At 40.2% G+C, this 22,578-nt stretch overlaps 2 protein-coding genes across 2 annotated transcripts; both read left to right on the top strand.

The window, feature by feature from the left end:
* The first annotated feature begins 842 nt into the window (after positions 1-842).
* LOC121320728 lies at positions 843-16,916 on the top strand. Its single transcript, XM_041259310.1, has 6 exons — positions 843-1,163; positions 2,651-2,941; positions 4,601-4,846; positions 8,442-8,537; positions 10,374-10,445; positions 16,152-16,916. Exons 1-6 carry the CDS (start codon positions 1,103-1,105, stop codon positions 16,820-16,822), a joined length of 1,437 nt encoding a protein of 478 aa, XP_041115244.1. The 5' UTR covers positions 843-1,102; the 3' UTR covers positions 16,823-16,916.
* Positions 16,852-22,291, top strand: LOC121321083 (basic salivary proline-rich protein 1-like). Its single transcript, XM_041259991.1, has 3 exons — positions 16,852-16,894; positions 17,148-17,865; positions 21,760-22,291. Exons 1-3 carry the CDS (start codon positions 16,852-16,854, stop codon positions 21,764-21,766), a joined length of 768 nt encoding a protein of 255 aa, XP_041115925.1. The 3' UTR covers positions 21,767-22,291.
* Positions 22,292-22,578: the final 287 nt, after the last annotated feature.

The following is a 22,578-nucleotide window of genomic DNA, read 5'->3' as shown; positions in this document are numbered from 1 at the left end:
ATTTCACAGTGTAAAATAAAGGACTCTAATCCAGAGTAATAATGTCAACATCCAAGATTTTAGTTGTAGTTTCTGTAATGGAGCTGCTTCTGTGTGTGCTGGAGCAGTTCAAGGTAGGCTAATATATTGTAACGGGCATGGCTGGACTGAGTTGCTGCTGCTACCTGTTGGCGGATTGTGCGCCCTGCCCAGAGCAGGCCTCGACAAATGTGTTATTTAGCAGCAGAGGACACTGGGAGTGGGAAATAGGGTAAGGGAAATATTGTTGTTATCAATATCATTTATAATATGTAATTCTTTACTGTAGTAGCAGCAGAAGAAAGTCAGAGGAAACAGTGTATAAAATGAATCAAAGGTCTTTGTTTTTATTAAACTCACACTCAAGACTGGAACCGACGACAGACTACCTCAACCAGGCAATAGCGCTATTTTAAAATTGTTTTGGCAGACCTGGTTGAAGATATGCAGACATCAAATCATAAACAACCGGTGCAGTTATACACAGACAAACAAAACAACCAGAGTATTTTTTTTACAGCAGTTCAGTCTCAGGGCCATGCCCCCACCTGTTTCACGCAGCTCCCTCTGCCTGTTACAATTAATACATTAAAACAAAGAGAAGGATATGCGATACGTTTTACTGAACTAACTGAACAACAATCAATCACGATCTAGCATAGTAACACGCACACACACGCAATACTCCCACTTATTACTACTCAGGAGTTTGATAACAGAAATGTTTTATTTATTGCGGTTGTTGGTCACAAGAGGTCACTAAAGGAACTAAAAACAAAACTAATAAAACAGTAGACGGCAGACCATTATGTAGGATGAGGTATTGTAGATATTTTTATTTATTCATTTATGTTATAACATCGGAGTTCTATATTTTGAATAATGCGTATTGTCTAAATTAAATTAGATTAATCTACAATAATAACAATTAAGACAGAAGGACAGTGTGTTAAGGTTTCATTTTCACTTTCACATTGATCTATCGACCATTTTGCATTACTTGCCATTGTCAAGTGAACAGCAGTAAATAGTCGTCTGCGCAGTGCCATAAATATAAATTTTTATATTAATAAAAACACAAAGAATGCTAAGAAGAACCTTACGTGTCAGCCTTTGCATACTACTGCTGGTGCAGCACATAACAGGTACGTTTATATGTTTTTATTGTACCGACGTATTTACTGCAAATTATGAAAACCTGTTGTTACACTTTTTTTTGTAGTCGTAAACATTCAAATCTAGTTAAGTTCTACTTGACCATGCCATTAAAATAGACCTCAAACGCTTGTTTCGGAGATGAAAAAACGGAAGCTTTAGGCGTGGCATATATACGTGTGTGTGTGTGTGTGTGTGTGTGTGTGTGTGTGTGTGTACAAATAAATATTGTTGTGAAATATAGTTGGCTAGTTGTTAAATTATGGTAACTTCGTGTAGTCGTAAAAATATGTCATAATAATTCCAATAAGGTACCAGTATAAGGAGTTTTCTTTTCAGCTGCAGCTGCACGTTCTCTTTCTCTTCTGCCCTGATGTTAAATTACTGTCAGGCAGCAGTCTTTTTAGGGTATTTTACTGGCAGTAGATTTGCACTGATAATAAGGACCTTCAAAATAACTACGCTCAAGTGTAGTTTTCCTGTTTGAAGCCGAAAGCCTTCACTCCGATAGATTTACAACTCCACTACAATACACTGCCTTATTTATTAACTAGAACAATTCTAACTTGATACATTTCTTTAAAAAAAAAAAAAAAAAACACTAAACAACTGAAAATATTTCTGCTGCTTACTATACACATATTTCGTATTACACACACACACACACACACACACACACATATACATATATATATATAGATATATAGATATATATATATTATATATATATAGATATATATATATATATTTTTTTTTTTAATTTTTTTTTTTTGTTTTTCTTTATTTTTTAAACTAATTTCATATTACCAGGGCGTCAGCGAGCTGCACAACCTAGACCCCTTGGAAACGTCCGGAAATTTTTGGTCCCTGGTAGTTGCGTAGAATACGAATCCCAAATATATTGAACTTAAAATATATTTGTTCTTCTTAATCCAAATATCAATCATTAAATAAACGAATGAACTAAACTATTGGTGTTTTTAACTTAACAGCCAGCCTGCAGACAGGTAAATCTAAACCCGGGACAGCTGCACTTAAATTTCCCATGTCCTCTTTTTTTTTTTTTTTTTTTTTTTTTTCGTTTTATTTACTGGCCCTAATTTACGGTATTTGTATTAGTTCCAAACTGTGCTTACTTTTACCTGGAGCTCTTAAGTATTCATTATTTTAAAATATGAGAAACTGTTAACACCTCAGGGGTTGAATTGATCAAGCTATACTCTGCTGTGATAAGCCACAGCTGGTTTATTTTTTTTTTTGAGCATTTTACATCAATGGCAATTCAGCCTGTGTTGTACCCGTGTTTATCCACGATTACCCCTGAAAATAAGTGCATATCCATGGGTGGTAAAAGCTTTATTATGAGTTTATTTAAATTGATCAGCACATTGCAAAATTTGTTCATGACAACACATCAGACTGTATGTGGCACATGCTTGATTGTTTATCTATTTATTTGTTTCTTTGTTTGTTTTAGGTGAAATTAAAAACATTGATGGCTTACAGAATGATGACATTGTTTTATGTCCAGTCTTCAATGGCAAATTGGAAGAAATTTCATGGAAGTTGGGCAACAATAAAGTTGCAGAATATGATTCATTTAAAACAATAATGTATTATGGGGATTTCAAGAATCAGATGGAATTAAACATTGAAAATGGGTGTCTGACAATGAATAATATCACAGATAAGTGGGATGGATTGTACACAGCAGAAGTACAGATTAATGAACTTCTCCAGTACTGGAAATTCAAAATAAAAGTGTACAGTAAGTTTGTTTGTTTGTTTGTTTGTTATGTTTTGTTTTGTTTATTTAATTTAATGTAAAATGATAAATGCACCCTGGTGTCCTGGTCAAAAGAATCCGTAGCAGCAACATTTATATTTGAAAGATGTTTTGAGGTACAAAACACTATATGCAAAGCTTTCACGCATCATTCCTCCACCAGGCCCTAATTATTACCAGCCTGCGATGCATATTCAGGCTGGTAAATATAGTGGAGGGGGGTATACCTCCTGTTGGTTGTAAACCTTCCAATACCTATTGTACATCATAAACGGCCAAACCTTTTGCATCACCCTGAAGAATTAAGAAGTTTTTCTTCATAAAGTTGAATGAAACCTGCTGAATAATGTTGCGTTAACATATTAAATTATATACTGCTTTGTAGTTTTTCATATACTTAATGAAAAACTGACAAATTAAAAAAATTGACATTTCAAAGTCTAACATGAAATACTGTACTATTATTATGGCTTCCGGTAGACTTTTACGATATCGTTTGGTAGTTTCTTTGATTACATGATGTAGAATAAAAAATCTAAATTATGTTCATATAGTTGTAATTATGTTTCAATCCTAAAACTTTTGGCCATAGCTCAATATCCGGAAGGACTAGTCCTCCAGTGATGCAGCTTTGGAAGGACCACTATACTGGGTGAAATAGAGGCTGTTTTTTCTCTACACCTGTCTGCCTGCTTGTCTCATTTACATTTTGACATATATTTAGAAAACTACTTATCCACTTGTGTTGAAGCTGAAGGATCATCTTTAGCACAAATTGAGTGAATCCGAATCTTATGTTATAATGTCTGTCTAATGTAGGACTGATGTAGATGAGAGGTGATGTAGATGAGGGGTGATGTAGCTGAGAGGTGAAGTAGCTGAGAGTTGATGTAGATGAGGGGTGATGTAGCTGAGAGGTGATGTAGATGAGGGGTGATGTAGATGAGGGGTGATGTAGCTGAGAGGTGATGTAGATGAGGGGTGATGTAGTTGAGGGGTGATGTAGTTGAGGGGTGATGTAGATGAGGGGTGGTGTAGATGAGAGGTGATGTAGCTGAGAGGTCATGTAGATGAGGGGTAATGTAGTTGAGGGGTGATGTAGTTGAGGGGTGATGTAGTTGAGGGGTGATGTAGCTGAGGGATATTGTAGATGAGGGGTAATGTAGCTGAGAGGTGATGTAGCTGAGAGGTGATGTAGATGAGAGGTGATGTAATTGAGGGGTGATGTAGCTGAGAGGTGATGTAGATGAGGGGTAATGTAGATGAGGGGTGATGTAGATGAGGGGTGGTGTAGCTGAGAGGTGATGTAGATGAGAGGTGATGTAGATGAGGGGTGGTGTAGCTGAGAGGTGATGTAGCTGAGAGTCGTAGCCAGGTATTACACAATGGAAAACAAGATCAAGCCAAGTTCTGTATAATTTTATTATGGTGCACAAAAATCTACAGTCTTAACATTGAAAAAAATATATGTTGATTCATGAAATCTATATCAATTTACACTGTTCATTATCTATTTAATAGCTGTCCATTCCCACTATTTTCCCATATAAAATATATATTTCACGACAATAAAGTGTGTTATGTAAGATTGAGTGTTATTTGTTGACACATAATTATAATATAAAATCCAATTCTCTACAGGACGTGTTTCCAAACCGAATGTAATCTGCACTGTCAATGATTCTAATGTCACTCTGCTCTGTGAGGGAGATGAGAGCCTGGGCAACCACTACAGATGGGAAGATCGTGAGAACAATCGTGGGATCAGTGAGGAAAAAAATGTGACATTTTCAAAAGAAGAGAACCGTAACATAGAATACATATGCATTTTCAGCAACCCCAAGAGTGAGGAGAGAAGTGACCCTGTTAAAAACTGCTTTGTCCCAGGTAAGTAGTTGAACCAATGGGAGATTCTTTATCATCAAAGTTCTTTGTTGCAGTTTTGGGTGCCTTGCTGTTTTACATAAATTATTATTATTTTTTTTTTAATTTAGTTGTAGTCAATTATTTTTATTTTCTCCCAATTTGAAAATGGACAATTATTATTTAGGCTCTGTGCACTGCTACCACCCCTGTGCTGACTTGGGAGCAGCAAAGATGAACACATGCTGTCCTCCAAAGCGTGTGCTGTCAGCTGACCACTTCTTTACACACTGCGGATTCACCATGCAGCCACCCAGGAGCTACAGCTTAGGACAACGCAGCTCCCTGGCAGCTAACAGGCAAGCCCGCAGGCCTGGGAACTCCCGCCCACAGCCAGCTGTGGAATAGCCCCCCAGACTCGAACTGGCGATGTCCAGGCTATAGGGTGCATTCTGCACTCACGCAGAGCGCCTTTACTGGATGTGCCACTTGGGAGCCTTGCTGTTTTACATTCATATGTCAGCCTTGGGTAGCAATTCCTGGCATCATGTGGTGCACTTACAGATTCAAAACTCTCTGTCTGTTGTACTCAGTACTGTCTCTGCTTTGCTTGCATCATCAGATTTTAGATAAAACGAAACTTACTTCACATAATACTACTATAGCTTCTCCTTTTATCATTTTAGAAATATAGCAAAGCTTAGGCCTTAGTTTAATGTATTTGCTCAAGTAAAAGTCGCCCCCCACCCCCCCCCCCCCCCCCCCCATTGTGAGGGCGAGATTCGGGTATACATTTTTTTTCCATAAATATATTTATTACATATCCTGACGGCATTTGAGCAGATTTGCAAATATAACAATTTTATAACCACTTCTACCTAGAACCGCCAGACGCGTAATTTTGACGCCTATTACAATACAGTACATGTTAATGTTTTGGTTTTTTATGTATAGCTTACAATTGTATTATTTTAGTATACAAGACCCACCCCCACCTCCTTCCTAGCCCACACGGAAGTATGTATTTCAGTGGAATGTGGGGGGTGGTGTGGTCTGGCTGTAATTCAGTGAAACTGCGTCTATGTTTTACGTGACAGCTCCTGGATGTAAATAATCCCGGGATTCATTTTTTTATATATATATATAAACAGTGTCACTGTTTGCTCTGGCAACAAGGGCAACAAGGATTTGCCCACAGCAATGGAGGTGCTGCTGTTTCCCACAGAAGCAGTATGCTGCAGGGTCACGCACTAGAAAAGGTAACATTATTATTATTATTATTATTATTATTATTATTATTATTATTATTATTATTATTATGCCCCTCCATAGCGTTCATGCTGCCGCCAGTCATCGCAATCAGTAAATATAGGCTTTTACTATAAATTATAGATCGGGTCATATGTTTGCTTGTGTATTAGTTGACCACACCAACTTCAGGATTGTGTTTTGGGTTTAAATTTCTTGACTTATACTGGAGCACACATGGTAAAGTGATTACGATCAAATCCTACCTGAAATGACATTTTATCCCCCAATCAGTGGCAGAAGAAGAGGTGGTGGCCCAGGTGTAGGACCTTATTGTGGGCCCAACCTTTATGTAATACTTTTATAAACATAAAACATGCCAAGTCAAGTGTTCAATATTTAACAATATTTTATTCTTAGAATGTTAGCATGTATGAAACAGTATACAACTACATGTAACAAGAAGCTTTGCTACTCACCGACTTGAATTGTATTTTGCATGCATCTTTACTTCCAGTACTACATTCTTTTTAATCACAAGCTCACATGTTTAATCACCAGTCCCTCCAGGAGTCTGCAGAAATTCACAGAAATTTTCTGGCATAGAAAATCTTTTTCTTTTTTCAATCAGAAATGCAGGTGTGCTAATCATAAAACAGTGCCTCATACCAGCCACCATGCAAAAACAGTTACGAGGGAAGAAAAAAAAAATAGGAAGCTAATTTTAATTCAACCATTTTTTTTAAATTAAGAGAATAGCAGTACATGATGAAATGAGGGAGAATAAAAACATCTACAAATATAAATGTGAAGGATACAGTGTTAGGTTTTTTTTTTTTCTCCAAACTTTCTGACACCTCTAAACAATATATATATATATATATATATATATATATATATATATATATATATATATATATATATATAATTTGATCTGTGTATTCTGATTATGGGCTCTATCATTGATTTTTCTTTCGTGTCTTGACTTTTTGTAGGTTTTTGTGACTTTGTAGACCTTCTGCGATGTATCGAAATCAATTTCACTCCAGTAACTTAGTTTCATCCCTTCTGCGGTAATTTAGTTACGACAGTTCATTTCAAACTACTTTTGTATGCAATACCGAAGTTCTGGGCTTACCCTTGATGTATTATCATTTATTCCTGATTAACGGTTGGGGGGGGGGGGGTAATTTTGCAGTCTTGCACCAGGGCCCAGCAAATCCTCGCTGTGTCACTGGTCCCAGTGAATTAATTTCGTTAGTTATTTCTTTCCATGTTTAGTTTTTAAATGTTTTTTTTTGTCCCTGCGAAGAGTTAAATAATATTTCCAGATGATTTTTTTTTTTTCCATTTCACTAAGTAACAGGTACTTTTGTTTTCCTTCTTATCTTTGCCAGAAGGAAGTTCTCAATCTTGACTTTCGGTTTTGCGAATCTATTTATGATCAGATGCAAACTCCTATCTCTCCTGTATAATGAGCAGTAATTTATGCTGTTTGGAAACTTGCGGTAATATTACGGTAGCTGTTCACAAAAAAAAAAAAAACTGTTTAGCACATTGCACTCAAAAATTATATGAAGGACAGAGGCTACGAATTCGCAGTATTTACGAACATGTAAGTAATATTAGTACACAGAGCCCAATGTCTGAACCTTAAATAAACATATGTGAACTATTTGACTACAGTGCACAACCCTCTAGAGTGGTTCATGCTCATTTCAAATCTCTCACACTGGTCTTCTTATCCAGTTGATGAGCTGTATATCAGTAAATGGCTCTTCCCATACTGCTTCATGCACATTGATTTTCTCATAGAATTCCAGATGAAAGAAAACTAAACACTGTGTAATTCACACTTATATAAAGATTACTGTTGAATATACAGAATTATCAAAACTGAAAATGATTCTAAACAACAAGAAGAATACATTAGTCAAGATAACTGTCAAGTTTCAGATCCCTCCCAAGTTGATCTTTAAATAAAGTTTCATTCATTAAAAAAAAAATAATAAATAATGAAAAAATCTTTAAAATGACTCCCGAGTGAAAGACTTTTTGAAATATGTTCCACAGGCAGGAAAACTGCAGATATAAAAAAGGTCTCCCATCATGGTGATATGTCAGTTCCTCAGGCCTTGCTCTGGATTCTGGGGTCTTTGTGAAGAACAAGGGTTATTGCAAATTCTGATCCAATTTGGTGGGGTGCTACAGTAACCACTGGGGCTTTTACAGGTGTGAATCAGGTGCCTTTGATGAGGTGTTTTAGTCTCTAAAAGCTCCAAATCCAACTCAGTCTGTATTACAAGCACTTTAAACTGCTATTTGTATTGTTTGATTAATTAGTAATTATTTTACTTGTGTTTATTTTTAGGTGGACGTTCCCATATATTGGTACTGATACTGGTGCTTCTGGCAGTACTGGTAGCGCTGATACTGTTGGGTTATAACTATTTTTCACAGTCAAAAGGTAGGAATATTTTAATTGTCTTTTGTGTAACATGAAGGTTCTGACTATGAGAACCCAACACGTCCTCATCAAGTCAACCAGTATCTGAAAATGTTAGGCAAATCTTGTTGTCTTTGACATTTTGTACAGCTGTTTTAATGCAACAGTATTTTCTTAAACACATTAACAAGTCTGTCCTAAGACCATTTTGATTCAGGCCTGCAAACTAGTGCCGCCACAACAAGTCATGTAGCACAGCTGGGTCTTCATATGGATATTATCAAATATAAAGTCATGTAATAAACTTAGGTAAGAATTGTACTTGATGTACTTTATGTTAAGTTTAAAAAATATGAATCACACAAGGAGTAAAACCTGCTATGCATTGCAGCCTAACGTTTGTGACTTTACTGATTGCAATAAAAAAGAAGTAATGCAAACATATACAGCTTCATACCATTTATTTGTACTGTTATCAAAATGGGAATGTCATAAAAGTAAAAGTAATTGTAACACAAAGGACTGGAAACAGGTTCAGAGTGCTAACCCAGATTTATATTGAGCTTTGTGATTAAATAAATAAATAAATAAACATCTTAGCAAACTTGTATTTAAACAAAGACCCACCATTAGTAACACAGTTTCACCCCCCCCCCCCCCCCCAAATAAAATAAAATAATGTTCTTTCATAAGTATGTATTATTAAGCCAGAGTTGTGACCTGTGTAGCACTACATGCTAAAGGTCATCTCCACAGCATTTGGAAGAACTTTTGGAATTTAAGACAATCTTTTTTAACTTCTTTTAACCAGACGTGACATTGAATGTTTCCTGAAGCTGGAGCAAAGTGAGGGAGGCATTGCATTAAAATGAACAAATCTAGCCTTTACTATTAATTTCAAGGAGTCTGTGTTAACAGCACATACAGTAAATTATGGGTTGAATTTCATCAGCTGTGATACAGTATAATTAAGAAAGTGAAAACTGAAAGGTTAAACAATTCTTCATATGGTATCGTTGGATAAAAAGACATGAATGTGTGATGAAGGAAGACTTTCACAGCCTTTGGGCATTGGAAAGCATGGTTATAAAAAATAATATCCTGATTTTTATTTTTTATCGAGTGGATGTGGACTACACTATTAATAATAAATCATGTATAGTAAATAAAACCAGATATGTAGCTATGGCTCTTTTTACATAGGGTAGGCTATCAGAAAGAAAGATGCTTAACTCATCGCTTCTAGAGTGAAAGATTCAAACCCACTAGCCTATGCTGTGTAACTGAGGCGTAATGCACTGTGAGCTGTCTGCCAGTGAGTGATAGTAGTTAATATTAGGCTATGCACCATTGACGAATGTAAGCTGAGGCAGGGATCCAGGAAATGTGTCTAATAAGTTTAATACCAAAATAAAATGTTGTCTTTGGTAATAATAAGTGACAGAACTGCACCCCACTACAGGAAACAGTACCAGAGCGAGGGTCCGGTCCGCTCACTACACCCCTGTACCATACTGTGCATGCAGTATGACATAGGATTAGCGCCGTCGTACATTTTAGCTTTCTTAAAATTAAAATAAAAAAACTTTTTTCCTAAATAATATAAAGTACGTACTTGATACCTGTGTGAAGTTATGTATTCCAGAGCATGTATTTTTGTAAGAGAATCTTTTCTTGTGTCGGGTTTGAAATACACACATATATTCCGAAAGACCGCACACAGCAAATTAATAAACTTTTGTTTTAATTGTCGTTTTTAAGCAATACAAATAAAAAAAAATCTGGTGCTGTACATCAGTTGTAGAATAATCCTTACATACATCCTCACTTGGTTATAAATTTTGTTTTCCCTCGCAGGTGCAGCTTGTCTTTCCTCGCAGTCTTACCAGAAGGTTCAAACGGAACAAAGGGATGTGTGTGCGACCGAAGGTATGTTATTATTTAATTCAAGAATTTACGAAATGTGGGTTCAGCTAAAATGGTAAAGTGAATCCGAAACACCAGTCAGAACTCTGTGAATAGTGCTGATGCAAAGATACATTCTGGAAGGGTTAGGGTTGTAGCTACTGTATGCTACAGCTGTGGCCAAAAGTTTAGCATCACCTACAATTTTAAGATCGAAACACGATTTTAAAAACAACTATTTGAACATAATTTAGATATTTTATTTAATACCATATATTCAAAGAAACTACAAAAGGATATTGCAAAAGTCTAATGGAAGCCATAATAGTTATATGATATTTCATGTTAGATTTTGAAATGTCGCATTTTCTAATTTGTCAGTTTTTCGTTAAGTATAAGGAAAACTACAAAGCGGTATGTAATTCAATATGTCAGCGTAATATTATTCAGCAGGTTTCATTCGACTTTATGAAGCAAAATTAATTAATTATATAGGGTGATGCAAAATGTTTGACGATAGTTGTAGGTTGTTCACATTACATTACAAAACTAACAGAAAATGATTTACTATATTATTGAGACTGCTACTGTATATTAAAAATGAAAATGCTTTGCAATAAAAGACCTCCAATAATTATGAAGTATGAGCTTAAATACCAAAAAACAATTGCTGGCTTTGGTAATAATAAGTGTCAGAGCTGCAACCACTACAGAAAACAGTACCAGAGCGAGGGACCGGTCCGCTCACTACACCCCATGTGCAGGCAGCATGACATAGGCTTACCGTCGTCATACATTTTCGCTCTTAAAATTTCTATAAACAAAAACTATTGGGCAGCGCAACCGGGTTGGTACAGGTGTTGGGTACTCGGCAGGGGGTCCACACCGTTTCCTGACAGCTGAGGCAGCTTGTTTTCGGGTATTGGAGCAGAGGTTGCTGGACACTGGCGTTGCAAGGCCTGGCTGACCACTTTCAACACAGGCGTGCGCAGGGCAAGTCTCCTCCTCGGCCGTCACTTTGTCCCATTCTTGGGTTAAGCAGAGTACAGTGTACAGTGTTTCCACATCTCCCTGGGGTACATCGCTTCAGTAAATTGTAGACGTGGTTGCTCTTTCTGTTCAGTGGGATTGGAGGACATGTAGGCCCACCAGCTCTCCCTCATGAGCTCCGAAGCCAAGCTGTCCAGGCCTTCTCTCTTCTGGTACAGGCGTTGCCGCAATCTGAGCTTTCCCCAAGCAGTCTGGGGGAAGGTTCAGGAGGACAAGCTGCACATCACTCCTCAATGCAGCGGTCTGTCTGCTGGCCTTCTCACTGTCAGTCCAGCCATGCAGCTGAGCAAGTGTTGTGAGCTGCATGGCAAAGGCCTCCCAGCTGCCCATCCCGTCAAATCCCAGTATCATCATGTCACCAGGCCATTCCTTCATTGCTTCCCTCCCCATAGCCTTTTCACCTCTTTCTGGCTCTTGTACCCTCCCTTGATTGGCACAGGACCCATCTCGAGGCTTACTTCAGGTCCCTTCATAAAACAGCTTGACAGCAAGGCCAACAATACCTCATAAGGGGAACCCCATAGTCCCTGCATTGTTCCAGAGTAATTAAACGGAGGCAAAGCAAGGCCTCTTCAGTTAAGCTGGCAACAAGATGTACTATACTATGGTCTGCAGTTTTGAATGAAACCATTTTTCCTAGACCTGTGTAGCTATGTAATGTTGTTCTCAGCACCTTTCTCTTCTGTTTTTAGGGGACAGTATGGCATTCTGTTTGTGCTTTTAATGGCCTAATTTATGTTAATTGTTAGTTCTCCTTAGCTGTATTCCTCCTCACAAGCTGTGTATTTGTGTTCAGTAGCTTCCCTGTAATAACATTTGCTCTTTGAAAATACATGCTTTAAGGATGTCTGTTTAGATTGCAAAGGCAAACCTGTGCCCCATCTTCACAATTGCTTAGGTGAAAATGATAATAAAGTTACTCCCCAAATTTTTGTCTGACACCTTGTACTAGAGAAGGAGTAAAATCTCGGGGCAAAACATGGTATCAAAATCATTTCACAAGTCTGATTGCATCTGTTTGTGCCCACCTAGCGCCCCATATTCAAGTTCTGATAATCATTAGTGTTACAACCTTGGTGTTTGTGCTTTGCCCTGTGATCAAAATTACATTTCTAATGAATGCTTGTTTTATTTGATTATGTAATAGAGTCCTCGTCAGCTCATTTGATGGAAAAGAATAAGGATGACAATGGAAACTTCTTTTGAGTATTGATTTTTTTAAAAGCCAGTTTTAGGCAGAGAAGGTGGACTTTATAACAAACCTATGAAACACCTCACAGTTAATTAAACTTACCATAGTTACTCAGACACATGGCTCTTCCACCAACTAAGAAAGTAAAGAATTCCACTTTAAGGTATGTACTGGGTGTGGCTGAAAAACTATATTCTGCTACATGTAAAAATAGCTGGACTGTAATAAAACATATTTTTTAAATCAGTTCGAATTTTACGGTTTTTACTCGAGACATTTTTTTGAATAGAGCCCTATGTTACATATATCTATTACAAGCCACTAGCACTGAAGATTAGCTCCCATTTGGCAACAAGAACTAAAATGCTATATTTTCAGCTTTAAAAGGAGTTAAAAGGTTTGAAATAAAAAGGTGTTATGTTTGTAATAGGTAATGAGAGCCACACAATTTGGGAGTAACATGCTGGTGCCCTTAGGCAGGAAATAATGACAGCACTAGAAAATAATAGGAACCCATTCTGACCACACAGTATTGCTCACAGGGTTGCCAGCTGCTTTTACAGAAACCAGCACACTTCTTCCTGAGAATCTGGAGCTGATGTTGTGACATCACAATCACCTCTGATGTTGTGCCCCGTTGTAACAAATGGCAACTACACTATTTGCAATTCTAACTTTTTTTATTGTGTTTTATGCACTTAATAACTAAACATTTACCTGAAATACAAATCAACCAACCAATCATTCATTTTCTTTAATCAATTAAAACCCTCGAGAACACATTTTTATTTGCAATAACGCCTTGTTACCACACTGTGCCTTTAAGAAAGTGCATTCTGGGAAATTAAAATACGTTTGTAGTCCAAAGTGGAATGTATGTCATATCCACAGATATTGATGAGTGTTATTGTTACAATTTTTAGCAACAATTATGTAAACATGAAGGGTTGTGTATCATAGCTTAGTATGTTGCTTAAAAATATTGTTAAGACTTTAAAACTATTCAAAATATATCCAAATGTAATACCCACACAAATGACCAAAACTAACCTAAAAATTAGGCACCTGCCCAAAGCCATTTTTTCAAGCACAGTAAAACAATTACAAGCCCAATCTGGCAACACTGATTGCTCAGTGGCTTACATTATGTCCCATATCCTTTAACACTAGAACGGCCGAGATTTTGGACTACATACAACCGCCACACCCATAAAAATGTGCTGCTCCACTTAAAAACAACTTTGATATGAAACTGAAAAACAGAACATCAAACGGATACAACTTAATATTTTTATTTATCAACATCACACACAACGTTTTCAGAGCAGAAACACTGTATTTACATTGAAAATGTAACTTTTTTCTTATTTTTTCTAAAAGAGCACATATACATAAACATGAAAAACTGTAATAAAATAAACTTTACAGAATAACCTTCTGTGTAAACAGATGTAGAAAGCTGTATGCACATATAAAATTATAAAATATAAATAACTAGTTATATAAATAGCATAAAACAAAAATATGCAACGCTTTGAGTGAAGTAGAGTTCAGTGGCCCTGTCTGTCTATTCAGAGTTCTATTATAGCTTTCTAATAACAATCTACACAGAAAACACACTTTTCAATGGTACCAGTGCATTTACCACAGACTTGCCTTTTCACACCGGGCGCAGACATAAAAAGTTACGCTTTTATTGCATTTAGCAACCTGGCATTGTCTTTTATTCCGTGTGCCAGCGGGCACAGAGCTGGCTGAAGGTTCAGGGGCATTTGGCAGCCGGCTTTGGTGTCTCTTATCAAAATGTTTCTGCCGTAGCTCCAGGGCTAGCTGCAAAATGAGGTCCCTCCGAGTGACTGTGTTGCCGGTGCACAAAACCAAAGCGTTGATGGCTGCCAGATCCAAAGCATTATAAAAAAACAGCCACAGGCCCCCTGCGAGTACCACCTTTGACAGGACACAGCCATGTCATTTGATCCAGTATATCCACACTGTACTTCGTTGTGTTGTAAAATGCAACAATCTCTAGCTTTTGTTTAGCATCAGTCCCGATGGTCACTGCTCTGTGCAGAGAGCTTAGAGTACTCACATTTTTTTGTTATTTTGCACCGTCACACTCAGGGTGGCACAGTCGTTCTGCCTGAGAAATGTAGTGTAAATAATAATAATAATATATGATGTGTAGAATGATTATCATCAGTGTTTCAAGCACTCAACAGGATTATAATACGATATTTCACTATGATGTTGATTTTATTACAAAGCCCAGACTAAATTGTCGGTTATAGTTTATTGATTTCAATATTCTGCATAAACTGCGCGTCTGGCGGTTGAAGAAACCAGTGCTTATAACATATTCATTTTTACAATTTTGCAGCTGAAACACTTTATGGGTATTTAATTCAAATATTTAGTAGCACTTAATGGACATGCACAAGATATTCACATAAGCGGAGATGTTTAAATTTGAATTGCAAAAGCCATTCAAAAAGCGGCTATGGCAGTGCTAATGTTAAGCAGCTTTTTCATATGTATTTCTAATGAGTGTTTATACATTTTTACTACAGTGCCATTGATAAAAACAAACACATGTGACAGTGAAAAGGATCCAGGTATAAATAAATATTTCAATAATTGGTATTTCTTATTAGTAATATGACAAGAACACTAGTTTACTTTTATATACTATAATAATAATAATAATAATAATAATAATAATAATAATAATAATAATAATAATAAGTAGTAGTAGTAGTTGTCATAATTAGTAATAGGTAATAGTAAGTGACAGAGCTGCACCCCACTACAGAAAACAGTACCAGAGCGAGGGTCCGGTCCGCTCACTACACCCCTGTATCATACTGTGCATGCAGCTTACTGCCGTCATACATTTTAACTTTCTTAAAATGTTAAATATCTGACAAAAAAAAACTTTTCATAAATAATATAAAGTCCATACTTCATACCTGCAAGGATAGTGCATCAGCTGAACATTCAGTAACGTGGTGCTTATGTCAGGCAAGTCCAGTGCTTAGTAGGAGGGGCAGATCAGAAGATCTACAAGTGCAGTCTAAAGTGGTTGGTATTGAGGAGGCAACGGAAGGCAGTGAGAGACGGAGCAGTCCTGAAGTTCGATTGATCAGTAAGAATAGAGGTCAGACTTTGAGATTCAATTAATCTTCCTGAAATCCATGCTAAATCTCAATCTTTTATGCCTCTTAGGGACCAGCCAGATGGAGCTATTGTAGTTGCTGCTGAATCTATTAATAATCCCTAGGGATAACATGAAGTCCACCTTGGTCTTCAATAATGAGAGTAATTTTTTAAGTACACGATAGGAAAATTGGCGGATGGGGTTCTTCAGTCTATAGAGTAATGTCATACTGTAAAGCTGACTTATGGGCAGCAGATTAGTACACAGGGGTGGTGGTCGGGGCTGTCGTCTCACCTCGTTGACTCAGCTTCTCCTCTTTCATCACTGTATATAGGGACGGCAACTGCTCCCCTTCTGGCTCAAGCGCCTCCTTCCCCCCTGGAGACGGCGGCAACTCCTCCCCTCACTGGAGACGACAGTGGACCCCCCCCCCTGGAGACGGCAGAGGCTCCTCCCCCCCCTGGAGACGGCAGGGACTCCTTCCTCACTGGAGACGGCAGGGGCTCCTCCCCCCCTGGAGACAACAGTGGATCCTCCCCTCCTGGAGATGGCAGGGGCTCCTTCCTCACTGGAGACGGCAGTGGATCCTTCCCCCCCGGAGACAACAGTGGATCCTCCCCCCCTGGAGACGGCAGGGACTCCTTCCTCACTGGAGACAGCAGGGACTCCTCCCACCCTGGAGACGGCAGGGACTCCTTCCTCACTGGAGACGGCAGTGGATCCTTCCCCCCCGGAGACAACAGTGGACTCCTCCCCCCCTGGAGACGGCAGGGACTCCTTCCTCACTGGAGACGGCAGGGGCTCCTCCCCCCCTGGAGACGGCAGGGACTCCTCCCACCCTGGAGACGGCAGGGACTCCTTCCTCACTGGAGACGGCAGTGGATCCTTCCCCCCCGGAGACAACAGTGGCTCCTCCCCCCCTGGAGACGGCAGGGACTCCTTCCTCACTGGAGACAGCAGGGACTCCTCCCACCCTGGAGACGACAGTGGATCCTTCCCCCCTGAAGACGGCAGGGGCTCCTCCCCTCCTGAAGATGACAGGGGCTCCTCCCCCGCTGGAGATGACAATGGCTCCTTGCCCCCTGGAGACGGCAGTGGCTCCTCCCCACCTGGAGACGGCAGTGGCTCCTCCCCCCCTGGAGACGGCAGTGGATCCTTCCCCCCTGAAGACGACAGGGACTCCTCCCCCCTGGAGATGACAGTGGCTCCTTCCTCACTGGAGACGGCAGTGGATCCTTCCCCCCCGGAGACGGCAGTGGATCCTCCCCCCCTGGAGACGGCAGCGGCTCCTCCCCCCCTGGAGACGGCAGTGGCTCCTCCCCCCCTGGAGACGGCAGCGGCTCCTCCCCCCCTGGAGACGACAGTGGCTCCTCCCCCCCTGGAGACGGCAGTGGCTCCTTCCTCACTGGAGACGGCAGGGGCTCCTCCCCCCCTGGAGACGGCAGCGGCTCCTCCCCCCCTGGAGACGGCAGTGGCTCCTCCCCCCCTGGAGACGGCAGTGGATCCTTCCCCCCTGAAGACGGCAGGGACTTTTCCCCCCCTGGAGATGACAGTGGCTCCTTCCTCACAGGAGATGACAGGGGCCCCTCCCCCCCTGGAGAGGGCAGTGGATCCTACCCCCCTGGAGAGGGCAGCGGCTCCTCCCCCCCTGGAGATGACATCAGCTCCTCCCCCCCTGGAGACGGCAGCGGCTCCTCCCCCCCTGGAGATGACAGTGGCTCCTCCCACCCTGGAGACGACAATGGCTCCTTCCTCACTGGAGACAGCAGGGGCTCCTTGCCCCCTGGAGACAGCAGCGGCTCCTCCCCACCTGGAGACGGCAGTGGCTCCTCCCCCCCTGGAGACGGCAGTGGATCCTTCCCCCCTGAAGACGGCAGGGACTTCTCCCCCCCTGGAGATGACAGTGGCTCCTTCCTCACAGGAGATGACAGGGGCCCCTCCCCCCCTGGAAAGGGCAGTGGATCCTACCCCCCTGGAGAGGGCAGCGGCTCCTCCCCCCCTGGAGATGACAGCGGCTCCTCCCCCCCTCGAGACGACAAGGCAAGCAGGTAGGCCTTCATGTCATCACCCATCATTTTTTGTAACGTCCCTAAGTGAATGACTTGACTGGGTTTATATAGCCCAGTCAATTGATCAGTGGCTCACAGCTGTTTCCTATTGTTTGGAAACACGTGTCCATGTTGGCTCTGAACCATTCCATATTGTATCAGAGCCGAGATGGCTGCAGGCCTCCCAAACACTTAAGGGTCCTGAAAAGTGCAATTTCCATTCAGGTATATACACTCCTTCACAATATATAAAAAGCATCTAAATTGAAAGTGTACAGTGATAGCATCAGTGTTCTATAAAGTAAGGTACAGTATTAGTATGACTTATGTTTAGTAATTATTCTACTTACTGTGGGAGGGTAGTGGGCAGAGCTTAGGGAAGGACCGGACATGACAACACACATAGCCGGAAGTGACGGTCAGTCCTGGAGCACAGTACCAGCAATGGTGTCTGGGCAGGATTTTATTTAAACACACAACGAAAATAAATAATTCGGTATAGCAGAAAACAAACAAAAACAACTACATAGAATACCAGCAATGGTAAACTCAGGTTTAAAATACACAGGGTAAACAAAAACATTGCGGTTACACAAAAACAACAACAAAGAAAGCGCTGAGTTTCTCCGTGCTGCTGTATGGGTTTCCTCTCACTGCCCCTCAGCTGCCGTCCGAGGATTAAAGGATAGTCTTGGGTTCCTTCACCATGGTAATCCACCAGCTTCAGTATTCTGTGGATTACAGCAGACTATAAAAAAAAAAAAAAAAAAAAAGCACGTCTTGTCTTAGTTCAGGACAGGGAGTCCAAATGGCAAAACCGCGCTGCCTAAATACTGCTGAGTCCCGCCCCTGCAACCAGCACGCTGCCCCACGCCAGCCAATTGGCGAGCACAGCACAGCTGATTGCAATGATGGGACTCAGCCGCGTGGTTCCGCATCAAGCCAAGATGGCCGTCAGAACTACAAGTCTGGTCAGAGTTCAGCCTCCTGACCCAATCACGGTCAGTCCTACACAGTGCTGCCAGAGGTCGGGAGGGCGAATTACAACAGGGGCGACTCCTACTCCCGTCACACATCCCTCCCCCTCAGAGTCGAGCCATAGGTACACTCTGCCAACCCTAACTCACCCAGTTGACTCCCACTCTTGAAAAAAAGTCAGCGTTTTGATGGTCCTTACCCACACGATGTGTAACAGTGAAGTTAAAGGGTTGCAGTGCCAGAATCCACCGAGTAATCCAGGCATTCGTGTCCCTCATCATGTATAGCCACTTAAGACAAGCATGATATGTGACAAGAGTGAAGGATCACCCTAGGAGATAATATTGAAGACAGTTCATGGCCCATTTAATGGCAAGGCACTCCTCAATGACAGAGTATTTGCACTCTCTCTGAGCCATTTTCTTGCTAGTGTATAGTGTACATCAGAGGTGTTTGTCTGGAGGATGAATTCCCTATCGAAATCCAGTGACAGTAGCGCAGGAGCTTGGAAAAGTATCCGCTTTATCGTGTCAAACACTTAGCTGACCATTTTACAGAATTTGGGGCGCTCTTCTTAGTGAGGTCAATCCTGCACCATCACGATAAAGTGAGGACATGTGAGTGGCCCACGGCCCCCTGTCTGGGCGCTGGATGCTCAGGCTCCCCTGTCTGGGAGATGTATGCTCGTGCTCCCCCCTCCAGCACGTAAACTCATTTGTGCAACCCCGTGCTCACATACTATTAAATGCTTAAATGCATGTGAAGTGATAGTGAAATCCCTGTGCCTAAATACAACTATATGTTTTAAATCACTCGTGCTACACAGACCCATTTATATCCCGTGCAACAACATCTAAACACCTACATTAACACACCACACGCAACATATAACACAAAATACACATGGGCGGAGCGCACTGCCACAGTCGGGTACGCGATTTCACACTGCTTTTGATAAAGCAGGGGATCTAGGTGACAGACGCAAGTGCACAATACGCGTATCAATGCCCCGGAAGCAGCTTGTTACTGACGCTTCCATCCAAGCTACTCTGGATTGAACAGTCGGCCCAAATGTTTCTCCATCCCTGCTGCAATGTGTCTCAAGCAACAAAAATATGGCTAAACAGAATAAACAGAAACTCTCACGCAGCGTGGGTTAACCCGGGTCCGACCCAGGTGCGTGGTTTCACACTACACCGGATTGTAACCTGGTTAGCCAGGACCCGGGTAGGAGTGCCAGTGTGAAAGGGGCTTTAGTTGCCCCTGAGTGAAAGTAATAAGGAGGCTATGTGGTCGGTGTTTGGTCAATTGACTCATTGTGTGACCCTGAGCAAGTTACTTAACATCCCTGTGCTCCATCTTTTGGGTGAGACGTTGTTGTAAGTGACTCTGCAGCTGATGTATAGTTCGTACCCCCTAGTCTCTGTAAGTCATCTTGGATAAAGGTGTCTGCTAAATAAACAAATTATAATAATATTAACATGTTTTGAGCAGAAAATTGATTGATATTCTTGTTATCACAAAGCAGATTTAAAATAGTCTGTTGCGAAGAAGAGGTCTGAAAGAGGTCTGAATAATAGGCATTTACAATATGGGTAACTGCAAAAACCCTTTTTTTTTTTCCTTAACCCTTTGCGGTCCATTTATTCAGTGCTTGTCAGGCGCATCAGGTCCAATTTATTTTCAAAGGCGTTGTTTATTTTACATGCGCTGTTTAATTATTTTTTCTCAGAGTAAAACAGGTTTAAAAGGCATTGACTCGCAAAAGGACACTCAGTACTGTATCTCCAGCCAAGCCCCACCCCTTGTTTGCTGTATTTTTCACGTAGACGTGCATACTGATAAATCCCCTCCCAATCACTCGTTTTATCACCAAACTCCTCAGTAATGCGATCCAAGTCATTCTTGTATTACTATAATATCTCTAAAAGCTCTGCAAATGTTCGTGATATTCTTTGAGCACTGAATGCAGAAGCAGCTACCTCCTTTGTTTATGTATTTTTTTTTTTTTGACTTCATTCGGCTCCTATCAGTCTCACTCGTTCATTGAAAAGTTTTCCGACTAGAGACCTATGCTTTACGTCTTTTTGATGATGTTGAACTGGAAAGAGAACATTTTAATGTCGGACCTGGTCCAACGTAGGACCGCAAAGGGTTAATGCCTGTCTCAATGACGTCACACAAAAAACACAAAAAACAAGCAGTCAGTGAAATCAAATCCCTCCCCTATCCAGTGATATGTGTTAACAAGCAGTACTGCAAAGTATGGTGGCCCAGTAAGTAAAAGAAACAAAGTGTGTGTTTTTATTACCTGATCACGGGCCCAGAACAACACTTCAGTATGAGCTTGTTTACATGGTCATTATAGGGTTAAAGACATTCTACTTTACCATCAATACATTTTCAAACAAAATAATGAAAAGAAAACATAAATAAAAATAACAGACAGTGAAATGTTCCCTTGTTGTACTGGAAAGAGCAATCTTTATCAGAAATGTTAACGATCTTTCATTGAAGACATTTTAAAGTAATAGTGCAGCTCTATGCAATGTGTTTAATCGGTAACTGGAAGCAAACTAAACCAGCTGCCAGGGTCCTAAATGTGACCGGTAGTGTGTCAGTAAAGTCAATTTTTGGTGTATTTATTTTTAAATACAAAAAATATATGTTTATATTTACACTATTCTTTGAGAAATGAAAACAATTTGATGTAGTGACTTTAGAGTTAATTCACAAAAGCATTCTATTAATCCCCCAATACAGTTCCATTACCTTAGTTTTAACCTCTGGCCATGTCAATAATACAGATCATGTTTACAGACCAATTCCCTCACATTATGCCCATAGGGATCTTTTGTTTTTGTTTAAACCCTTTGAATGTCTAATGATTTTTGGAATTAAATGTTTTTCTTTCAGAACGTGATTCAGATGAGGACCAATGAAAAAATTGAAGTGGATTTAAGGTAACTTAACGTTGGGGAAGTTGCCATTGGATTCCATTGCCATTGAAGAACGTACTGCATAGTAAAGGGGAGTATGACATTAGAAGACCCAGTGTGGTATTCACTTACTAATCACTTGCTAATTACTAATCACTTTGTTTTATTTTTGTCTTGGGTGCAGTGTACATGTATGTTCCATTTTAAATTAGTCTGTGTAATTTAATTAAATTCATATGCAGCATATTGATATTAGGACATACTGGGCCATATTTTCAAATAATTTACTCCAGTTTTTAATGAACTCCTTTTAGGACACAGTGAATCCAAAGGCTTGTACTTATCTTATATATATATATATATATATATATATCTTACGACTCATTCATTAAAAATTAACTCAGAGGTATAAAGTGAAACTAACCAACAGGTACAAACTCTTGTCAACAACAAAATTAGATTTTCAAGAATCAGTGGCTGCCTGTGAGACAGACTGGGAAGGTTACCAGTGTTGCTAAGTCTCATGACAAAAAAAAAGCGGCACCGCCTTTGGAAACAAGCCCAAAACAAGCAAATCCATGTTAGAGTGTGGGTGTTTATGCAAATTCCAACCTGCGACTCTCAAGAAAACAAGCCCAGACCCACTTATTATAAGCAGACTTGGCCACTGTGAAGGTTGCCTCAGCCGCCAGTTTCAATTGGACAGCAGTGATCTGAGGAGTCCCGTGCTATCAGAGTTTATCTCCTTTCTTTTAGGTTGTGTTGGATTTACCGTTGTGTTGAATATTAATGATGC

The sequence above is a fragment of the Polyodon spathula genome, chromosome 9 (genome assembly GCF_017654505.1).
Source record: "Polyodon spathula isolate WHYD16114869_AA chromosome 9, ASM1765450v1, whole genome shotgun sequence".
NCBI lineage: Eukaryota > Metazoa > Chordata > Actinopteri > Acipenseriformes > Polyodontidae > Polyodon > Polyodon spathula.
The sequence above is the reverse complement of the archived record's forward strand: the minus strand, read 5'-3'. Positions and strand labels throughout refer to the sequence as shown.

Bases quoted from the DNA above. Each gene is read 5' to 3' on its own strand.
- LOC121320728 (XM_041259310.1), top strand. From the start codon at position 1,103: ATGCTAAGAAGAACCTTACGTGTCAGCCTTTGCATACTACTGCTGGTG. The intron at 4,847-8,441 runs GTAAGTAGTTGA...GTTTATTTTTAG, and splicing joins TAAAAACTGCTTTGTCCCAG to GTGGACGTTCCCATATATTG. The intron at 10,446-16,151 runs GTATGTTATTAT...CACTGTATATAG, and splicing joins GGATGTGTGTGCGACCGAAG to GGACGGCAACTGCTCCCCTT.
- LOC121321083 (XM_041259991.1), top strand. From the start codon at position 16,852: ATGACAGGGGCTCCTCCCCCGCTGGAGATGACAATGGCTCCTT. The intron at 16,895-17,147 runs GCCCCCTGGAGA...CCCCCCCTGGAG, and splicing joins GGAGATGACAATGGCTCCTT to ACGGCAGCGGCTCCTCCCCC.